The following is a 23,844-nucleotide window of genomic DNA, read 5'->3' on the forward strand; positions in this document are numbered from 1 at the left end:
CCATGATTAATCACTATTAAACACTATTATATCAGTAAACACCAATAATAACAGTAAATCCAGTGAAATACGACAGGGAGGGAGGAGAGCAGATGACAGGTGGTCACTCCCCTAACCAGCACCCGTTGCCAGGCTTATCATTGAAGTACATATGGGAGAAATACCTATCTTGTAGTCCGATTTGAAAACGGTGACGGGCACAGCGATAAACAAATTAAATAAACCATCATTTACCTATAATAACATAATAAACATTGTATCATTATTAGAGTGAATGAAATAATATTCCCACAAACAACAATTGTCAACCGTTTCACACCTCCTCTGGCACCTGTGTCCAGCGCAACCGACCGGTTAACCAGCACCCACGGGCATACAATATTCTTTGCTCTGTTTTGGGAATGCTTCATAGAACCCCATTTTTTCTGTCCGAATCTTCCGAAATCCGGATTTACTGGGTCCTGACCTTCGAGGGTTCACTGTATACATAATAATCACAATAAAAGAAACAAGACTTTATGCTACACACTTCAAAACTAAAATAAACAAAAAGGAATTAAAGAAATTCCTTATGAAAACTAATATGAATCAAATATGATAAACATTATACTATACCGTACAGTAAAGGGCAAACACAAAGGGAATATACATTTCTTAGTGCACAAGTAAAAATGTAATCCCCCCCCCCTCCGTAGTTCACTAAATCGAGCAAATAATCACGGAAAAAAATACGCTTTCCGCTAAATTGCGAGTATTCAGCAATTGATACAGTAAACCCTCCCAATAACAGATAAATCCACGCTGGATATTCTCAATAACAGAATCCTCCCAATATCAGACAGGCTTGCAAGAATTAGTCCAATATTGGGAGGGTATTCTGTATATCCTGTGTTCCTTACTGTACTTATTAGTAATGCTTTTTTTTCATCTTGTTCTCCTCTCTGTACTGTACTGTATCTCCAGATGAATATATCCTCAGGTGTGTTAGAGAACCTGTAAACTGCACTACAGGATCACAACAGTTCAAGTAGCAACACCGACACTTAATTCTTCAAACATAACTTCATGGTTACAGTACTGTACTAATTTGTCATATATGAAGATGAGTAATAAGAACAATCTTAAACAATAATACTTGTACAGTACCTAGAAACATTGAAATCACTTACTGTATATAAAACCCATCAGTTAGGAAAAGTACTGACCAACACTGAACTTAATGAGGCAACAACAAACTGAATCATGACACCAACAAGAGCAGAAGAGAACCAATTCTACTCATGCAAGAAACACACACATCACTGAATGTAAATATTTATGATTTACATTCTTTAATGATAAATAGATTTCAGTGAGTTTTTCTTATCATTCTTTTAAAATGAGAGAAATGATCATAAATACTGTAGTCTTCTATAAGCTAACCTTTGCACTAAGCTACAAACAAGTTCTAACAGGTTTATGACAAAACAGATTAAGGGACAAATAAAGTAGGAAAAAAATCAATACAAAACTAAACCACGGATTTGTTCCAAGCAAGCATGTCATACAGGCCGTAACAGGGGTAGTCATATACTACCTGCTCTGGTTGCTGTGATACACTGCGCTTCTTTGTGGAGTTTTGCCTAGCCCTCATAGAGCTTCTAAAAGAGCGGTAGAATGTCTTAAGGTGAGGAGTGAAGAAATCCTAGTCAAGTGATAAGAAACAAAGGCATTTACAGGGTGAACCTGGAGCACTAAAGTTACTGGGAGTCAGGAGAGTCAACATTGTTCTCACTGTCTTGAACTACTGGAATATCTTTCAAAGGTTGTATGACAAAGTTCTTGACACCCATAACTGAACATATGGTGAAACTTCAAGTCAGATAACTGCACACAAGTTACTACACGATGCACAAAAAACTACATCAAGCGTCTTTACTAACATTCGCTATGAGGATGTGTGCTTAGTAGTACAGTACATAGTATACCTTATAATAGTAGCATGCCAGCTGCAGAAACAAGTGATTATATTATTGGTATATGTATTATATAAAATAAGGTGTTCTATATAACACCATCATGTTAAGTCCAATCTTGTTAAAAGTATTTAACCTTTGTGTATAACTGTATTTTGCCTGTCTCGTAACATTTAAGCAAAAGATTAATTGGAAATGTTCCAGTCAAGCAAGACTTAAGAGGAATTATACAATACTTAATACAAATAATTCTACAATATTGCCATCTGTCATATGAACAAATGGCAAAAAAATTACAGTACAGAACAGTACAGTACAGTACAATAATTATCCAAATCTTACCTTTTTGGTTTGTGCAGCACCATCATCACTGTCAATATAATCAATGGTATCTTGATCATCATCATCATCATCATCTGACTCCACTTCACTACCTGGCAAATAACATAGGAATTATAACAAAGCCATTTGAAATGTCTTAACTTTTATTGTACCATTTCACAAATTATCAGTTAATAGCCTTTCGGGCAACTGGTTTGTTTTGCTACTTCGTTATTGTTCGGTGTCCGTACAGAAGTTAACTGGAGCATCCGGAGGAACCCTGCGATGTTTGTCAAGGTCACACTCTATAACACCCTTCCCATCTCTATCAAAGACTTGAACCCAGGACTCAAAGGTGCGAGATACAAGTGTTACCGCTGTACTGTACTGCACCACCAACACTCCTAGTTTTTCATTTCTAATTTTCACTTTGCGACTATCAGCTTATCAGTGTTTGGCTTATTGTATGTAACATTGTGGATGAAAAGAATTTGGCAGGGAAGGAGGAAGGAACATGGGAGGATAGGGGTGGGAGGAGACATGACAACTCTACATTGAGGTGGCAGTTAAAAGTCTGTGATTTACTCCACACCACAAATTGATTTTTGAGTTTAATTGAGACAGGCACAGCTTACATTAACACAGCCACCAAAGTTGTAAAAATATCAAAGTATAATGTACATTTGACAACACATATTATATCTTCTATATTTATGAAATAAAAAGTCCAAATTACAGAATTATTACATTTCTACCCGTAAATTTGGAATCTGAAAAATGATCTCAATAATGCTTACTGGCACACATGTAGTACAAGTTAGAGGAACAAAGGGGTGTGGCTAAGCAAAAAAGTTGCCAACTAGGATTTTCACAACCCAATATGAGACTAACTATTCTTCTACTCTACCTTGATACAGGTCCACAATCCCTCATCCGCAATTCCGTCTGCTGCTGCTGCTCAGATATTTTTTGTGATTTTGTGATTTTAAGTTTAATTTCACTGTGAAAATGTGAAAGAGCTTCAGATAACCCTATGGGTAACTTTGAGAAGAGAAGGAAGCATCTCTTATTATCAATAGCACAGAAAGTGGAGTTATTACAGAAGGTTGACCGTGGTGTGGCGTCTTACTGAAGAATATGGTGTGGGAACTACCAACGTATATCACTTAAAGAAACAGAAAGACAAGTTGTTGAAGTTTTACACTGACAGTGATGACCATAAACTAATGAAAAGTAGGAAAACATTACTTAGGGCAAAAAATGAAGATCTTGACCGTGTGATGATTGAGTGGATTCGACAACGAAAAAGTGAATGTATGCCACTGACTGGTTTGATGGTCATGAAACAAGCTAAAATATACCATGAGGAACTGAACATTGAAGAGGAGTGTGAATATTCAGAAGGTTGGCTGCAGAAACATTAATGTGTTTGCTGAAGGAGTGTTGCCACAGACCCCACTAGGGTGTTACCATAATACTATACAAGGTATATGTGCCGTACTACCGTTCTGAAATCCGAAAAATTCCGAATTCCGAAACACATCTGGTCCCAAGGGTTTCGGATAAGGGATTGTGAACCTGTATCAATGTTTGTCGCATTAAACAGCTAAAGATTTTTGACAAGGGAGCAAAGACTAATTCAGTTGAAGGGAACTAATTACAATGCACTAAAGCTAACAGCATTAAGTCAGTAAGTTTCATTTAGAATTCCATCACATAAATCTTCAACGACGATCATACTGTACCGAGGAAAGGAATAAAGAACAAAACTTCTCCCGAGCTGTATAAGTTGTCATCTGGTAAAGGACTGAGCAAAAAGTTTTCCAAAGATATGAACATGGAAATGTGTATTCAGGTTAGGTTAGGTTCAGTTAAGCAGCAAAAAATGAATATCTTACCTTGAGGTTTTTTCCCTCTAATGATGATTTTATTTTTAAGTTCCTCTGGAGATGGTACACTTGTTATGTCTGCTGGTGCTTGGTCTGTTGCAAGCATGTCTGGCAAAGGAGAAGAATTTATATTGGTAAACCACGCCTAATGATAACACAGTTGACCAACAATTGGTCTTAAGCTGCATCACTGAAGGCTTGTCAAAAAGTTGTTTGAACAAGTGAGACAGTCTCCAACGACTGGTATTAAAAAAACTGACAGAAGCAGCTAAAAACAAAATTTCCTTTAAGATTAAGAGAAATATTCTCATGTACTTTATGAGAGGAGATATGGAGAGCAACAACTTTATTTGCTTGCATTATAATCAACAAGGAGTGTACTTTATCTGGGAAGTACTGTACAATGCTTATAAAATCAAAGTAAATTACAAACCTACCTCCAAGGATATCCTTCATGAGGTTCACCATGACCTTCTGCTGTTCTACACCAAGATGGTTCTCAATAGAGAGGATGACTGGGTATGGCGAGACCTCAAAAGCATAAGCCTTGATACCATCCCGTAGCACATCAGCAAGAGTGATTTTAGAGGTTAACGTGTGGCCGTGGTATATAATCGGTTCTCCATCGTCACCATCCCATACATCCACTGTAGAAAAGAAACTTTTTCAGTAAATTCATAAATTTTGAACATTAACTGTTTATAAAGATCTTAATTCTGAAAATATCAAAACTCTAAACCAAAGTTCACAAAAGTCACTAGATGCTAAATCATTTATGAAATGGAAATATTATAACCGGTCTATCAGAAAAAATTATTATTAACTACTGTACCGGTAAATGTGCAGAACATAATTGGTAAATGATACGTTGAAACAAATACTGTATCAATTAATTCACCTGAAACAGAAGGCTACCAGTTGAGTACAAGATGCAACACCTGAACACAAAATAATGCCAGGTGAATATTGGTGGGAGATTACAATACAAATAAAGGAAGGTGGATGCAGATTTAGAGTGATTGTAGCAACACAAGTTGTTCCATCATAATGTTCCAAGAATATTTTACACAAGTTATTGCGGTGCGTCATGGTGTACCGTACAAGATAATAACTGGTACTGTACTATACTCACACTCCAGGAGCCGACAGCCTCGTTTAAGTGCACTTATGTAGCCTTCAACACTACTTTCTCCAGCCAGTTGGTGTCCAGTCAAGTACCTGACATATAAATCAAAGGTTTTAGAACAAAAAGCTTTTTGCATCAATTGACCAATAATAAACAATCTAAGTGCAAACACATTTTACAGAAGACAACAATAAATTTGTACAAAAGTCAAACAATGCAGCAATGAGTGAATTATAAGGTAAACATTTTCAAAACCAAGGATGGAGTTCAACCTTGAAGCCAAACAATATTATGTTCTCTTGTGCTAAAATACAATGAAATTGTCACATTTAATCACCAGAGTAAGCAAATACTGGGACTCCAAAATACATGAGAAAATAATGAAATTATCAACTTAACCTGAAGACTTAATTGTAATTTATTACTAAGCACATTTGATAACTTATGTTAAATAACATTTAAAAAATAAAGTACTGTACAGTATACGACAGTCAACATATTTTGACCATGTCTCACCCCAGAAAGGAAACAAACTCTTGTTGACGAAACTCATCCCGTTACAGTACTTACGTGTTATGGGAGGAGGAGATGTAGTAATGTGACAGTGGTTGAGTCATGTCCATGTGCACATGACTCTGATGCTCATGGTTGAAAATATCAAACATATCAGACAGCAGCATGTGGTAGAATCCTAGAAGTGAAAATTATTCTAAATTATTACCATATATTTTCTGCATTAACAAATGCTAATTGTTTTGTGGACCAACATGAAAATACAGTCCAGTCCAGTACAGCAGATAAAACACTGAATTCTGGGAGCCATTAAAGTACGAGGAACATGCCTTTTATAAACACCACACCTAATATATTTAAATTTGCAATATTTTCATGACCTCAAGGTTACCATTTAATGTAATACAATATCTATTTAGTTTACAACTAATACTGAGGGAACAATATACCCTTATTCCTGTCTGCCACTGACAATTAAATGATCCAAAAAAAATAAAATTAACAAAGGAAAATACTTTAACCAATTTAGATAATATACTGTACACCCAGTAAGAGGCATTGGTATGGTGTGAAATTATTTTTGCCGCATGTAAAATTTGGCTACATTATGGATTTCATAGAACACAATACACTGTACTGGTAATGAAACGGAGAATGTACAGTCATCCACAAGAGTTGTGTTGCCTCTCCTCCTGAACCAATAACCTTGAGATTCGGACATGCAAATCCAAATCATTTTATGGACAGAATATTGCATCGGCGTTTCCCGATTTGGGTTCACGAGTTTGAATCCCAGGGTTCGTGGAACAGCAGGAGAGACGACAGGACTTTTGTGGGCGAGTGTACGTGACGATGAACTAGAGATGTCAGGCTCAGTCATGAAAACATTACTGTTCTTACATGTAATTGTGTGGCTACTTTAACGTGTATTGGTATGTGTGCACAATTTAGTGGTTGGGTTTAATGTTAACATTTCTGATGTGTTGATTTATAATATTAATGGTTCTTATGTTGATATATTTATGTAATGCAAGATCATCAAAGGTGATTAAAAACTGGTAAAGACTAATATTATGGAAATGCCTTATTAAGTTCCATGCTATTGTATATAGTTGAAGGCGTGGGGTGAGGCAGATACAGCCGGGAGGCAGAAACATCATGTGTGGGGGAACATTTACAGTATTCATGTTTTGGTTTAAATATATTATTGTGCTGCTCTAGATATTATGTTAGGTACAATCATTATATGGGTGATGTATGTTATATTATGTTAGGTACAATCATTATATGGGTGATGTATGTTATATTATGTTAGGTACAATCATTATATGGGTGATGTATGTTATATTATGTTAGGTACAATCATTATATGGGTGATGTATGTTATATTATGTTAGGTACAATCATTATATGGGTGATGTATGTTATATTATGTTAGGTACAATCATTATATGTTATATTTGTGTCTATAGGATAAGGATTAGTGTTGTGATGTAGCACAGCGTTGGGTTACTTAAACAATACTGTAAATCATAGTTAATTTTATCTTAAGTTGATCACTTACCAATTGAAGTGACATACTACAGGGGCAGATCCAGGAATATCAAGAGGGGGGTCCCAAGAAGTTGTGGGTGGGGGAACATGGCGAGCGCAGCAAGCCTACCCAGCTGGGGAGGGGGGAGGGGGGGGGGTGCTGTAAGCTCTCGGAAGATTTTTTGAAATCTGACCAATATCAAGGGCATTTTGAAGCCATGCACACTTGATATTAGGAGATATTCTGAAGTCAATAGTAAATACTTTTACTATACAAAAATGCCTGAGTACAATACTGCATTAAAGAAAAAGTATTGGAATTTTTGGGTGAAAAAAGAGGGGGTGGGGGGGTCCAGACCCCAAGAACCCCCCCTGGATCTGCCCTTGCACTGATATTGTTTCCTCAAAGTTTATTCCCGTTAACTTATTCCAACACTGTAATGTGAAGACCCAAACCCTGACCCTGAAGCAGTCTGCCCCATGTCCTGTTTGTAGCCTCCACTCACAGGATCATACAGGTACTGTTTTGATTCATTGTCAATTCAACCAGTCCAATATCCATCTTTTATTGTGTCCACTCACTGAAAGATTATCGTGCACCTTTACGGGGTTATACATCATGACACACTGGACCAAGAAATACGATACAGTAGAACGTCAAAATAACACGAGATACATTCCAAGAGAGGTCGCTTTAAAATGAATTTGCATTAAATCGAAGTGTTCTTTAAATGGAATAATTTAGTTTGGTACTTGAGAGAAACACAAAATGCTAAAAAGACTAACCCCCATATTATTAAATAAGCTCTTCCCTTGAATAGGGTCGTGTTTCAACCTGGGTCTTAAACTAAATGAGTCAGGTTGAAACACGACGACCCTATTCAAGGGAAGAGGTTGTTTAATAGTACGGGCGTGAGAGTCTACCCAGATGCACCTCAGCCCATCTCCTAGAATAAACAAAACATTGTTTTTTGTAGTACAGTTTACCCCGCTTAACGCGCTTTCACTTAACGCGTTTTCGCATATACGCGGTGCCTTGCCAAAGCTGAACTTTCACTTAACGCGGGTTTTTCCACAGCTACGCGGTGAGTGTCCGGCTCGGATGCTATTTTTAGATTTTGACCACGCGCCACCCACCCGCCCGCCTGCCTGCCTGCCTCTCCCTCCTCCTCCCTCCGCTTGGGTAAGCGGCGCGGTAAGGTTGCGCAGTGTGTGTCTTTGTTGCGTTATCACTGACGTCATATGACGTCTCGGACTGTGATTGGCCATGCAGCCCTACCCCCCTCTGCTGCTAGCTGTAATTGGCTTAAAGTATTATGACGTGACTACCCCGGGGAGGGAGGGAGGGAGGAGAGACGACGCTTGACCTAGCCGCGGCAGTTTCATCCCTCAAGGCCACGCCGGGTTAACGCGCATCCATTGTTCCGTAAAATGGCTTCCGCCGGACCACCACCCCCAGAGAGAAACCTTTCCTTACCTGGACCCAGCGGCACTAAACCAAAGAAGACACGACGTTCATTAAGCTACGAGCTGAAGTACCAAATTGTTCAAGATTTGGAGAAAGGAAGACGCCAAGTTGATCTCGCGCGCCAGCATGGCGTCAACGAATCTACGATTCGTACAATAAAGAAGGATGCAGCCAGCCCAAGCCAGTGATAGTGAAGTTGATTTTGAGGGATTTGTCAGGGAAGCCATAACAACTGTAAGTGACAGTGATATTGATTCACCTAGTAATGGTGATTCACCTAGTAATGGTGATTCACCTGAGGGGCAGTAATCTGCCCTCTGCCTCGGAACCAGCCTCCATCCCCGTATGCCGACCCATCTCTTCTACTACCGTGAGTGTTCCTCAAAAATTTTCGTTTTTTAACCTATTCTTTATTTTTCCTATGTTAACCTTTATCTTTCCTAACCTAACCTCTTCTATATTACTTGTTTTTCATGCCACCATAAAGTTAAGATAGAATTTTTACTACAACATAGTTATTTGTCGTCAAAAAGTGGAGTTTGGGGGTCGGGCTGGGTTCTATTGGAATTAATCCCATATGTTCTGTTATTCACTTAACGCGGTTTTCACTTAACGTGGGACCCTCTGGGTTCAATTGACCGCGTTAAGTGGGGTACAACTGTATTATGTTAAAACAAACACTCATAGATCAATACAGCTAAAATTATGAGACGTGAAATGGTCTGTTTACTAGCGATCAGCTGATGGGGGGGGGGTGATATGTTTGACAGTTGATGTCAAGGTCTAGTGCTTATTTAATTATCTGTCCTTAAGAGTGACTAAATTTTTCTCTTATTAAATGTCACTGAACTGACATGGGAGAATATAATTAACATTGCTGGAATTCTTATAAGATGGTGATTAATTTTAATATAAACATGCTATAGCTCACATCAGACATATAAATTTTAGTTCTAATTTAAGGATTTTATTACAAAGAGCAAAAATTTTTTATCTCCTGAGCAAAACATAAGGCGTTTACATTCAAGTTTTATATACAGTTGTACCCCACTTAACGCGGTCAATTGAACCCAGAGGGTCCGCGTTAAGTGAATAACAGAACATATGGGATTAATTCCAATAGAACCCAGCCCGACCCCCAAACTCCACTTTTTGACGACAAATAACTATGTTGTAGTAAAAATAACATCTTAATTTTATGATGGTACATGCACACAATTAATACTTAAGAGAAATAGAGAAATACAGTCGCCAAGTTAATGTCCATTCAAATAATGGACTCAACTCCCTCCCCCTCTTCTCACACTACACTCACTGGCTCTTCCCTCTGAGAAATTTTTGGGGGGAAAACCAGGTATAGTAATAAATAATTCCTCAAACTAAAGTTAGGATAATATAATTGACATTGCTGGATTCCTTGTAAGACCAGGAATATTTTGAATATAAATGTCATATATTTTTCACAAAAGATAACATATTTACTCAGAATAAACTTTACATCTAAAATTTGTATGTCTAATGCAAAATCTATGATGTTTATATTCAAAATGATCAGCAAATTGTAAGAATTCCAGCAATGTAAATTATATTCTGGCCGGATAATTTGTATGAATTTTATGAGCTAAAACAAATATCTTCAGTTAATATAAAAAAAAAAATATTCTTCGACACTATCTGTCAATCAAAGTACCCCACCTTGCCTTCCCCCCTCTTCCAACCGCGTGGTCAGTCCCAACCCTCCCCCCACCCCCCACCAATCCTCCATTCAAGAGTTTTTAACATTTAGTATTAAATAATACCTCAGATTAAAGTTAGGATAATATAATTGACATTGCTGGATTCCTTGTAAGACCAGGAATATTTTGAATATAAATGTCATATATTTTGGACAAAAGATAACATAATTACCTAGAGAACAATTTTTATCTAAAAATTGTATGTTTAATGCAAAATATATGTTGTTTATATTCAAAATGATCACCAAATTATAAGAATTCCAGCAATGTAAATTATATTCTGACCGGGTAATTTGTATGAATTTTATGAGCTAAAACAAATATCTTCAGTTAATAAAAAAAATAATAATTCTTCACGGGGTAACAGATGGTCGGTCGGTCCCTCCCTCCCCCCCACCCCCCACCAACCGTCCCAAGGAGATGTGTGGGATAACCACTAAATTTTAATAAATAATACCTCAAACTAAAGTTAGGATAATATAATTGACATTGCTGGATTCCTTGTAAGACCAGGAATATTTTGAATATAAATGTCATATATTTTGGACAAAAGATAACATAATTACCTAGAGAACAATTTTTATCTAAAAATTGTATGTTTAATGCAAAATATATGTTGTTTATATTCAAAATGATCACCAAATTATAAGAATTCCAGCAATGTAAATTATATTCTGGCTGGGTAATTTGTATGAATTTTATGAGCTAAAACAGGCAGTCAGGCAGGGTGGCGGGTGGTGTGAATCTAAAAATAGCTCTCGAGCCGGACACTCACCGCGTATATGATGAAAAATGCCACGTTAAGTGAAAGTTCAGCTTTGGCAAGGCACCGCGTATATGCGAAAACGCGTTAAGTGAAAGCGCGTTAAGCGGGGTAATACTGTGTGTATATATATATATATATATATATATATATATATATATATATATATATATATATATATATATATATATATATATATATATATATATATATATATATATATATATATATATATATATATATATATATATATATATATATATATATATATATATATATATATATATATATATATAAAAGGTTAGGTCAGGTGGCAGTGGCCATGACAGCGGACTTCCCTTTGATCTTCTTGTGTCCATTAGCACCTTGACTACCCTCCCCTCTCTTCTCCCCCATCTTTCCTTCAGGGGTTTGGTCTTCCCATTAAATGTCAGTTGCTCTTTGTATACTATACCTGTAACCAAAATTAATTTTAAAGAGGCTGTTATTCTTAAATGCGTTACATAATTTTGTTTTGGATATAAAGCCTGCACTGTATCTATACGTATATGCCAGACCGAGTATTTAAACTCTTAAATAATTAAGTACGACTGCCTCCCTCACCCAGCACCCACCACATGCTACGTGGTGTGAAAAATTCAGCCACTCATCAATTAGAATAAAAAAATGACACAGCCACACCCCAATTAGAGGGCCAGTTCATGGCGAGTCTTAGTCAGACTCAGTCACTATGGAGGTAACTGTCGTCCTCAAACTCCTCAACTGAAGGAGCCTGAAAGCTACTTGGCATGCCCAGGGGATGGAATGGAGCTACCGAGGTCTTTCCCAACATTATGTGACTTATCTCTCAAGCTTAACACCCCACTACCTGCACCTGCTGCTTGTGAGAGTCTGTTTAGTCATGCTGAGCTTATTATTTATAATTTAATTAATTTTTTTGCACCCTAGGGAGCGACAATCCTAGTCACAAGACCATGCGGTCAGATGCTAATACAGTACATTGGTACTCGTGTCTCACAGTACACGCTATGACTTGTGATATGGTGACAATATTGGTATGATTTAAGGCCAATGGGAGTTAGCACCCACCAAAGTGTGGGTAGCATACAAGAATTAAATCTAAATTATTATGAATAAGTAGGAGGTGACACAGTGGTTAGTGACTCTCTCTGTGGAAGGAGGTCCCTGACAGAGGGACAGTCAAGGCAATAATGTTGAAGGATTTTAGCATTGGGACAGTTACAGAGTTTACAGGAAGAGAAGTGCAGGTCATCCCACACCTCGGGTACATGCCAGATAGGTCTGTATCCTAACCTAATGCCAGCAGAGATAATATTATGTCTGCGGACCGTAAGTCCACGTCAACGATACTTGTGCAGATAAGAAAGAAAGTTATCAAAGTGTTGGATGGATATATTTTCAGCCCATTCACTATCCCTGCAATGGACTGTAGGGGGAAGAGCGGTTGGACGTATTCTCTTTCAGTAGCTCACGTTGGGCTTATATTTAGGCATAAAAGATCTTGATTGGACAGCCATAATTTTTAGAATCAGTTATTGATTAATCTCAAGAGAAAGATTTGCAAATAAACAAGTGTAATGCTATTTGATATAAACATTACTTTTGTTGTTACTTTTTACTTTTAGTACTTGCGTACTGTACTTTATGAACGAGATACTTTTTTACTTCTACTCGAGTACACTGAACTTTGGATACTTCTACTTGAGGAATACTTTGCCAATGTAATAATACTTTTACTTAAGTAACAAAATCCAGCACTTTTCACACCTCTCTATATACATACGGAAGGAAAAATGAGCCCATAAGCATAAATTATATTCAGACTGTGGACTCCAATGGACTGTGTTTAAGGGGGACCAAAGTTTATAAAGTTATTAGTTTCTGAGTACAGTACAGTACCAGGACATTACAATACTGTACAGTACAAGTACCAGAACAGTACAGTACAAGGACAGTACAAGTACCAGAACAGTACAGTACAGTACAGTACAGTACAGTACAGTACAGTACAGTACAAGTACCAGAACAGTACAGTACAGTACCAGACCAGTACAGTATAGTATAGTACAGTACAGTACAGTACAGTACAGTACAGTACAGTACAGTACAGTACCAGGACAGGACAGTAGAGTATGAGTACGAGTACCAGTACAGTACAGTATTGTACAGTACAAGTACCAGTACAGTACAAGTACCAGTACAGTACAAGTACAGTACAGTACAGGACAGTAGTATATAGTACAGTACAGTGGTATATAGTACAGTACAGTACAAGTACCAGAACAGTACAGTATTGTACAGTACAAGTAACAGCACAGTAGTATATAGTACAGTACAGTACAAGTACCAGAACAGTACAGTACAAGTACCAGTACAGTACAGTATTGTACAGTACAGTATAGTACAGGACAGTAGTATATAGTACAGGACAGTAGTATATAGTACAGTAGTATATAGTACAGTACAGTACAGTACAGTACAGTAGGAACTGTGGTGTTCAGTAATTTTGTGTGCCAAGGATACATTGCATAATATAGCATACCACTGTCACCATATCTTGGAAAATGCCGTGTGTTATTTGTTGATAACTGGTATGCCAGTTCAAAGTTGCTTGGTTACTAACTAGTGAGAATACAAGTGGTTGTGGAATGGAAAGAGGAACAGAAAACACACACCATTAACAGTTGTGAAGAAAAAGGGAGTGAAATAGTGTCTTGCTGTGCCAAAAGAATACATTATTGGGTTTCAAATGGAAAGATAAGAGAGATTCATATGCTTAGTACCTTGCCTGAAGGGATCATGATTCACACTGGCAAGACAGGGTGTTGCTGTAACAATAAGACAGCCAGTAAGTGCTCTTGAATACAGGTATATCAAGAAATTGCAAATCGTTGATAAATCTGTTGAATTGAATGTGTATGAAAGTGTTTGTTGGTACATAAAGTTATTCAAATCTATGACTGATATGTTAGTATTGAATGTCTATTACAGGTTTGTGTTAAAATCAGGCAAGAAACCATTCTCTTGGACTTCAATAAGGCCACACACCAAATGGTCGACAAATACCACGTACAATATGGTATGTCCAGGCACGGCTGCTGCAGCTACACAAGTAGGTCACTTTCTTCAAGTTTGACAGACAGACATTTTATAATGCCACTCCAGGCCCCTGGACTGTGTCCCAAAACCATCTCAGAGATGTCATGTTTGTGATAATACTTTACCATCATAAAGTTGAGTTGACACAACATTGCTTTGTCTGTGTAGTGTAGCCAAGGTTTGAGGAGCATCACACATGCAGTGATGCCGATTATAAAAGTTGACATAAGTGAAGGCTGAGTATTATGCAAGTAACAATTGAGAGCACACTACAGTTTAATTTTATATTTGGCAATTTTACAAAATAGTAAGTGAAAATTACTGTCCAATAAAAATGAAAGCTGCAAAAGAAAGATTCATATTTGGTTAATAAACTAGCAAGGTGATGGTGAGTAAGCCCTGACATTACACCCATATAAATATCCAATAACCACAACTCACCATCTTGGGTCATATATCCTTGGTCTTTGAGATCACTGATTTCAAATTCATTGATGAGTGTGGTGGCTTGGTTAGCATCATAGTTGGGAAGGCCTTGTTCTTTTTGCAGGAAGGCACACAGTTGGTCCGCACTCATCAGCTGAGATTTCTCACTTGCATATCTGTCAACAACACATGCTCTCCGTCAATAACAACATACTGTACATATCTGTCAACAGCACATGCTCTCCGTCAATAACAACGTACTGTACATATCTGTCAACAACACATGCTCTCCGTCAATAACAACATACTGTACATATCTGTCAACAACACATGCTCTCCGTCAATAACAACATACTGTACATATCTGTCAACAGCACATGCTCTCCGTCAATAACAACATACTGTACATATCTGTCAACAGCACATGCTCTCCGTCAATGACAACATACTGTACATATGTCAACAACACATGCTCTACGTCAATAACAACATACTGTACATATCTGTCAACAACACATGCTCTCCACAATAACAACATACTGCACATATCTGTCAACAGCACATGCTCTCCGTCAATAACAACATACTGTACATATCTGTCAACAACACATGCTCTCCGTCAATAACAACATACTGTACATATCTGTCAACAGCACATGCTCTCCGTCAATAACAACATACTGTACATATCTGTCAACAACACATGCTCTCCGTCAATAACAACATACTGTACATATCTGTCAACAACACATGCTCTCCGTCAATAACAACATACTGTACATATCTGTCAACAGCACATGCTCTCCGTCAATAACAACGTACTGTACATCAATGCTACTCATCAATAACACACCCAAGGGCTATCTAATATTAACCCATTCACTAGTCCAGGTTGTGACTGAGCCAGACAGTTGCCAGCCCTCCTTGCCTCACACAGTCCACCCAGCTACAAATATTTAGGAATAACTCAGTTGTGTTGATCCTTCAGCATTTTCCAAATACATTACAGTCACCTCTTGATTTGCACGAGTGTAATTTACACGTTTTTAAATAAACACTAGTATTATATTAATACCCATTTTTAAAATAACAAGAAGTTTTTTTTTCAATATAATGGTTCTGAAAAGAGCGCCATTGTGCCAGGCAGCTTAGTTCAGTACCACATTGCTCTCCTATTTTACGAAAAAGGAAAAGTAACATCACCTGAACCATCACACCTGCCATCTCACAAGCTCCTACTACTCCTCCCCCGTCACCTGCTGTCATCTGACTCCCTCCCCAAGTAACACCACCACTAGTTCTCTCACCAGCCAGCCATCACTCAACATAAATGTTAGCACTAAGTTTCATTTAAAATCTATTTTCTTGCTACTGTATTATTAGGTTTGCTTCTATTATTTTATTATTATTATTATATTGTTATTGGTATCATTATATTATTATTGTAGTTACAGTCGACCCTCGTTAATTCGGACCCCTTTAATCCGGATTTCGGATAATTCGGACAAAATCTGAACGAACTTTTAGCTTCAGACATGAAAAATATTTACTATTTACTGCCAGTAAACAATGGAAACGTAAAATATGTACCAATTAGTAATGAAAAGTTGTGCCGTTCCTTCAGCAAATGAAGCTCACCAACTTACAATAGGCTAAATTACCTTACAACGTGTTTTCAGTAGTCTATGTTGAAGTTCTTAGCATAGGCTAACTTATCATATCATATACGGTATCACAGTACTCGTTGATCTACAAAAAATACCGTTAATAAAAACCTTTTTGATATTTCACACGTAATATAATACCCGGTAATCCACTTCAACCTCCTATTGTTTACAACGACGCATGACGCACCACCAGCTGTTGAGTATCAATCAGCTAGATGCTACACGTATTTTTCGAATCGTTTTCAGTTATAAAACTGTTACATCACACGTATATTTTACCTAAACTGCGCCTGAATGAATATATTCTCGGAAATAAATAGTAGTTCTGCTGAAACGTGATGTATTTCAATGTAAAATAGGATAAAATACATGACGAAAACAAAAGACTTTACCTAAGCTTTCGATGTTCATGAGATGTTATTCGTTTTTTTACTGGTTTTCGGTTAAAATACTGTTATATTACAATGATATTCTATTCATACTGTGCTCGATATAATACATTCACGGAAATGTAATATTTTTGCTGAAATTACTTGCGTATTACAGTGGAAAGTGGGATAAAATCGTGACGAAAACAATGACTTTGAAATATAATGCGATATTAACCCCTAAATCGGTTAATTCGGACTATCGGCTAAAACGGACACCCTCCCCCCCATTGGTCCGAATTACCGAGGGTCGACTGTATCATATTATTGTAAATAAAACCTTGAAGGAAATAGATACAAATTACAGTGTTTAGGGAGCATTTCCCTTAACCTCTGCCATTTCCTTTATTTCTTATGGGATAATTAAGTTTGACTTATATGTTTTTGAATTACACGGCCATTCTCAAGAACGTAACTACAGTATCGTGTAAATCTGGAGATGGCTGTACTACAAGATAGTGTTCAAATATCTTGTACAAGAGCTTAACTACAGTAGATCGTCGATATAACACGAGATACGTTCCAAGAGAGGTCGCTTTAAACCGAATTCACACTAAATCCAAGTGTTGTTTCAATGGAATAATTTAGTTTGGTACTTGAGAGAAACACAAAATACTAAAAAGACTGAGTCTACCCAGATGCACCTCAGCCCATCTCCTAGAATAAACAAAACATTGTTTTTTGTAGTATTATGTTAAAACAAACCTTCATAAATCAACACAGCTAAAATTATGAGACGTGAAATGGACTGTTTACTAGCGATCAGCTGATGGGAAGATGGGGGTGGAGGTGATATGTTTGACAGTTGATGCCAAGGTCTAGTCCTTATTTATTTATTTATCTGTCCTTAAGAGCCACTTTAAGTTTTCTCTTATAAAACGTCACTGAGCTGACATGTTCTAATTAATTTTATTACGAAGGGCTAAAAATTTTATTTCTTGTGCAAAATATATGACGTTTATATTCAAATTATTCGCTGTCTTGCAAGGATACTAGCACTGCAAATTATATTCTCTTAACATTAGTCGATGATATTATATAAGATAAAAACTGTAAGCCTACTGTATAACCACCAAACCCTTGCTGGGAGGAAGGGGAGGCGGGTATGTGACAGTGACATGTTTGACAGTTAGCGTCGAGGGTCTAGTGAAGTATTTATTTGTTTATTTATGTCCTTTAGATTGAGTTTTAGGTTTTTTTTTATAAAATGTTACAGAAGTGACCGGGGAGAATATAATTTACATTGCTGGAATTCTTATAAGGTAGTGATTAATTTGAATATAATCATGCGATAGTTTGCACTTGACAAAAATTTTAGTCATCATTTAGTACAGTACAGCTTTGTCCTTAGGACAGTGTAGCGTGCCCAGAGAAACATTAGGCGCGAATTTTAAAATAAGATGCGCCAGGTTGACTCGCACAAAATAGGAAAGATTCGCTTTAAATTAAAACATTATCTTTAATTGTGGGTGTCGTTTTTAATCAATTATCTTAAATTGAATCGCTTTAAATCGATGTTCTACTGTATTTACCTGAACAAAAACAGCTATGATATGTTATTAACCTCTACCTGTAACAGGTACAATAGACAAATCCCATTACCAGGTTTAAGATTCGTGATTTCGATGATTCGCAGTAAGCAGCTGGTGGCTAGCCTTGTCCTTCAGTGCAACAAGTTACCCCACACGCCTGCAGCATCTCCCTTACCCAGTACCCCTGACTCAGCATCCTGTGTCATACTCTCAAAACTTTGTGTTTCTTTGTGAAAATGGCCCCGAAAAGACTGCCTAGTGTCAGTGCTAGTGGAGTGAAACATAAAAGGTAAAAGTCAGTGATGACCCTGGCAAAGAAAATTTAATTATTAGACAAGTTAAAAATGGGGACGAGTGCTGCCCTGGTTGGTCGGTTGTTTAGTGTGAACGAACCCACAGTGCGGTACATTAGAAAGAATGAACAAGTAATTTGTGATTCTATTCAAGCGAATGTTCCTGCAAGTGCTAAAGTGGTGCAGGTTGTTCGTGACAAGAACATTGTGAAAACTGAGAAAGCACTGAACATTTGGACTGAGGACCGGCACCACAAAAATGTTCCTATCGACAGCAACGTGATTGGTGAAAAGGCTAAAAGTCTTTATGCTCATTTTTACGAGTCAACGGGTGGTGAAGGGGCTAGTGCCATGACTGAACCAACTTTTAGTGCCAGTAAAGGTTGGTTCAAGAATTTTAAGAAAAGATTCTCACTCCATAATGTGAAGCAGACTGGGGAGGCCGCATCAGCTGACCACACAGCCGCAGATGTAATTCCCACCAAGTGGAAGAAAACAATAAGAGAGAAAGGCTACAGACCAGAGTGAGTGCTTAATGCTGATGAATCTAGTTTATATAGGAAGAAAATGCCTGGTAGAACTTACATAAACAAGCAGGAGAGGCGTGCCTCAAGGCAGTCAGGGACAGAGACGTTCATCTTCTGTGGCAATGTGGCTTGCCTGGCTCGCTTTACCGCTCAGCAAACCCTTGGGCTTTCAAGGGTAAAAACAAGAACCTTTTGGCAGTCCAACAAAAAGGCTTGGGTAACCGTCCAAGCATTCCTGGACCGGTTCCATAACTGCTTCGTCCCGGAAGTGAAAAAATACCTTGCTTCCGAGAAGATGGAATTCAAAGTGTTATTATTGATAAACAATGCACCAGGCCACCCAGAAAGTTTAGCCTTCCAGGTGTAGAGGTGGTGTTCCTACCCCCTAACACCACTGCTCTTATCCAGCCTCTCGATCAGGGTGTAATACACACCTTCAAGGCATATTATACACGCTGCTCTTTTGGTCGTATCCGTAGTGCCATGGATGAAGACCCTGACCTTGATGTTAGCAAGTGTTGGAAGGAGTACAGCATTGTGGACTGCATTACCAACATCAGTGAAGTGTTCAGTGAACTCAAACCAGAGAGAGTGAATGGTTGTTGGTGAACCTTATGGCCTGAGTGTGTGAATAATTTTCAGGGATTTCCGTCCATAGTAAAGGAGGTGAATGACATTGCGAGTGTTGCACGTCAGTTGGGTGGTGAGGGGTTTGTGGACATGGCTGCTGAAGACGTGGAAGAGCCCATTGATGGCCACGGAGAAGAACGGACAGAAGAGGATTTGGAAGAGTTGGTAAAAAGTGCCGATGAAGAGGAAGACATTATGGAATTACAACAAGAAGGTTGGAGCTTGGACAATATTGGTGAACTATTTCGTCAGGTAAAGATGACGAATGAATTCAATGTTGACCACGACCCTTCCATGGAACACAGCCTTAAGACAGTCCAAGGAATCAACCAGGTATTACTTCCCTACCAGTGACGTGCCACCCCACCACCCGCCTCTCCACCAACCACCACTCCATCACCCTCTTCCACCAGTGATCCACCTATGCTTCAGTAACCAGATGTCTCCCTATGTACAGTACACCACTTAAACTTCCACATATAATGTAAGTACTGTACAGTATTGTGACCTAAGTTTCTCCTACACAGTATACCTGTATATTAGTGCACTAAGTTATTATATAAGTAGCTATTACAGGTTTTGCCAATTCATGGAACCTATCCCTCACACAAGGCAAGGGTCTAATTATAAATTAAAGTTATAAAAACTTGGTTCTAAAATTTTTAACACAGTTTAGAGATTTTTTTCCTATACAAGGTGTGGTACAGGTACAGTACTTGTACTGGTCACATCAAAAGAAGGATTCAATACCTTACTCAGAACACCATCAATTATGAGTCTGAATAAATATTGTATTACTATAAACTACGTTGCCAGACAGCCCATTCACTCAATGTTTTTAATAACTTGCGTTGATCCTGTTAAAATATTTCTGGTCTATTAATATAACAAAATTAGATTAAATTTTGTTACAGGAGATTTACCTTCCCTCAACCAACCTTTCTCTACACAGTAAGGGTTTATGAATCCTCTGTGTAGTTCTATTGAGACTCTCCCAGTGCCGAGTCATAGCTACATTGATATAAACTTATGTTTAACGTAATAAAAACAAATTGAGCTGTCGTCTCTGGAGTTCATTCAACGTGGTGTTGCCTCCACCTTCCGACCGGAGCAACGGCTCTCTCCGCCGAGAAAACTGCCAAAAATGACATCACTATGTGACACGTTGTCACTCAAATTAATAAGTTGATACTTTACTTTGACAGATTCCGTGTTGTTTCATAAAATTAAATGTTTTTTCATTAAACTAATGGTTAAAATACAATTGTAATAAAATCTTTACTTATATGAACCAATTCACCAGAATTAAAGTGATTTATGAGAAATAGTTAAATCACTACAACCAAGTGTAACCATCCAACGGTCACCAGACTAATCACAGGGGGGGCCCCCAAATTCGCGGGGGTTAGGTTCTCAAAATGGATGCGAATCACCAAATCCGTGAATAACATTTGTGTGTGTGTGTGTGTGTGTGTGTGTGTGTGTGTGTGTGTGTGTGGGGGGGGGGTTACATTTTTACTTGTGTACAATTAAATGTATATTCCCTTTCATGTGTTTGCCCTTAGGAAAATTATTTCTTTTACCTGTATTGTATATATATATATGTGTGTGTGTGTGTGTGTAGAGACACACACACACACACACACACACATATACAAATAAATAATATTGGGAAAATTCTCTCACAAAGAATGGGAAACAAAATTATTAAATATGTGACAGTCTACCCTCAAGTTCGTGGTTTATTACTTTATTAATAAACCACGAACTTGAGGGTAGACTGTCACATATTTAATAATTTTGTTTCCCATTCTTTGTGAGAGAATTTTCCCAATATATATATATATATATATATATATATATATATATATATATATATATATATATATATATATATATATATATATATATATATATATATATATATATATATATATATATATATATATATATATATATATATATATATATATATATATATATATATATATATATATATATATATATATATACATACAGGTAGAGGAAATTACTGTCTCTAGAACGAATGGCTCCCTGTCCCAGCCACAAAAATACCAGCAACAACTTTAAAACTACCCACAGACATCCAGGGTGTCATCCGCGAATAATAGAGGACCGCGAAATAAAAATCTGTGAATTTGGGGGGCCCCCTGTACTAATAATGGTAATAATCCAACACCATTACTTATACAAGTGAATCATGGATTATATAAATTACAGAGAAACCCATAACATAAACCTGACAACAAGCACATTCAACAATTACTCATTACAGAAGCCCACCGTCCAGAAGTGCTATAATGCTCTTGGTGTCAAGTTGCCAGAGGCAATTACAAATCACTCAGTCTACGGGGATACACAGTAAAAATTTCCACACCTGTGACCTTTTTATACATACATCTTGTACAAGACCTGAGTTAAGTGTTTATGTAACTTGTAAAATTAGTGTTACCGCAAGCAGTAATGAGTATACAGTATATAGAGTACAGCCCTGTATTGAGATGGAGAGACCCAGAGGAGGTTGGGGTGTTGGGTGGTAGTAAGGGGAGCTTGTCTGTGTATAGACGCCTGACGCAGCAAAGGCGGCCAGCCAGGGCTGAGCATGTGACGCTGGGCAGGGCACTGCCACTGTAGCTATCCCCATCATAGAGTCAACACCTAACCTGTTTTTCTCGAAACTTTCAACACGTAAGTTTAACTTGTACTTATTGTTTACACAGGTAGACTGTGTCCATTGCATCGGTTATCATTGTGACAACATAGAAATATGGCAAATTAAGTAATCATTGTAAGTGTTAAGATTAGATTAATTACATAGCTATAATTGTTATGTAAATATATATTGGATTAAACATTTATGTATGATTGCCTATGTACGATTTATTTGAAATACAAAAAGGAATTGTATTCAACAGGTTTGACCCAATTATAATGTTGGACTTTAATGTGAAAAGTCTGATTAGCCTTTAAACACTCAGAAGGCGTTAACAATTACAGTACTGTATTTATTTTAGTAAGAGTAAAAAGAAATGAATCCAAGATGCTCCCTACCAGACAATACTGCCCAGCTGTGATGCTTCATCCCACAACACTGTACAGATGGAAAACATACCAGAGCACTGATGAACACTTCACACCCTTTAAATCAATAACAAAAGCCTACTGTATAAACATTCAGGTGTTTCAGTAAATTCTTCACAATAACACATGAGAAAAAGAAATACAGTTGAACCAGTCAAGGTCTTGGAGGTGACAGATCACTCTGCAACTAGCCCCACAGGCCAGAGAATGTGTGATGCTACATTGTTATTTGGCACAACACAACCCATGTTCAATAACCATAAGCTTAAAGGGTTAATATATAAACTGGTATGTCTTAATAAAATAAATCAAAGGCTATGTCACTAATATATTAAATGCAAAAGATACACTTGGCCTGGAGACTATACAGTGCCATGTGATGTACTCTTTGATGCGTGTGAACATTTAAACACCAATACTATGAACAAATATATTTCAATCCTTACTTTTTGTACAACTTTTCAATTTCTGGCATCTTCAACAGTGTATGGTAGAAAGACACAAACTCTCCAACTTCCAGAACTTGATCACCGTCTCTTTTCTGCTTGCTTGTGTTAGCTTGCTGAAATAAACAACATCAAATTATTTACCCCAAAAGAATAAGAAACTCTTCATCTTTACAGTGACATGATCCTTAAATTATTATTATTAACCTGGTCTACCTATCCATAAACCATCACCTACTGTAGTTAAGACTCACATTAAACCACCACCTACTGTAGTTAAGACTCACATTAAACCATCACCTACTGTAGTTAAGACTCACATTAAACCATCACCTACTGTAGTTAAGACTCACATTAAACCATCACCTA

At 37.4% G+C, this 23,844-nt stretch overlaps 1 protein-coding gene across 13 annotated transcripts in view; it reads right to left on the reverse strand.

Moving 5' to 3' along the window:
- The window catches only part of LOC121857175 (1-phosphatidylinositol 4,5-bisphosphate phosphodiesterase eta-2-like), a 163,423-nt gene that overhangs the window by 31,805 nt on the left and 107,774 nt on the right, over window positions 1-23,844 (reverse strand). For 11 of the 13 annotated variants that reach the window (XM_042353105.1, XM_042353099.1, XM_042353102.1 and 8 more), the window contains 8 exons: window positions 23,476-23,591; window positions 14,866-15,026; window positions 5,862-5,982; window positions 5,298-5,383; window positions 4,603-4,812; window positions 4,175-4,273; window positions 2,298-2,389; window positions 1,577-1,684 (listed from right to left, as the gene is read on the reverse strand). In XM_042353105.1, coding sequence (XP_042209039.1) covers window positions 1,577-1,684; window positions 2,298-2,389; window positions 4,175-4,273; window positions 4,603-4,812; window positions 5,298-5,383; window positions 5,862-5,982; window positions 14,866-15,026; window positions 23,476-23,591 — 993 coding nt within the window. Of the gene's footprint in view, window positions 1-1,576; window positions 1,685-1,967; window positions 1,989-2,297; window positions 2,390-4,174; window positions 4,274-4,602; window positions 4,813-5,297; window positions 5,384-5,861; window positions 5,983-14,865; window positions 15,027-23,475; window positions 23,592-23,844 lie in introns of all 13 variants that reach the window. The other 2 variants (XM_042353103.1, XM_042353104.1) reach the window with 2 other exon arrangements.

The sequence above is a fragment of the Homarus americanus genome, unplaced genomic scaffold, assembly GCF_018991925.1.
Source record: "Homarus americanus isolate GMGI-L3 unplaced genomic scaffold, GMGI_Hamer_2.0 scaffold20465, whole genome shotgun sequence".
In the NCBI taxonomy this organism is placed as follows: domain Eukaryota; kingdom Metazoa; phylum Arthropoda; class Malacostraca; order Decapoda; family Nephropidae; genus Homarus; species Homarus americanus.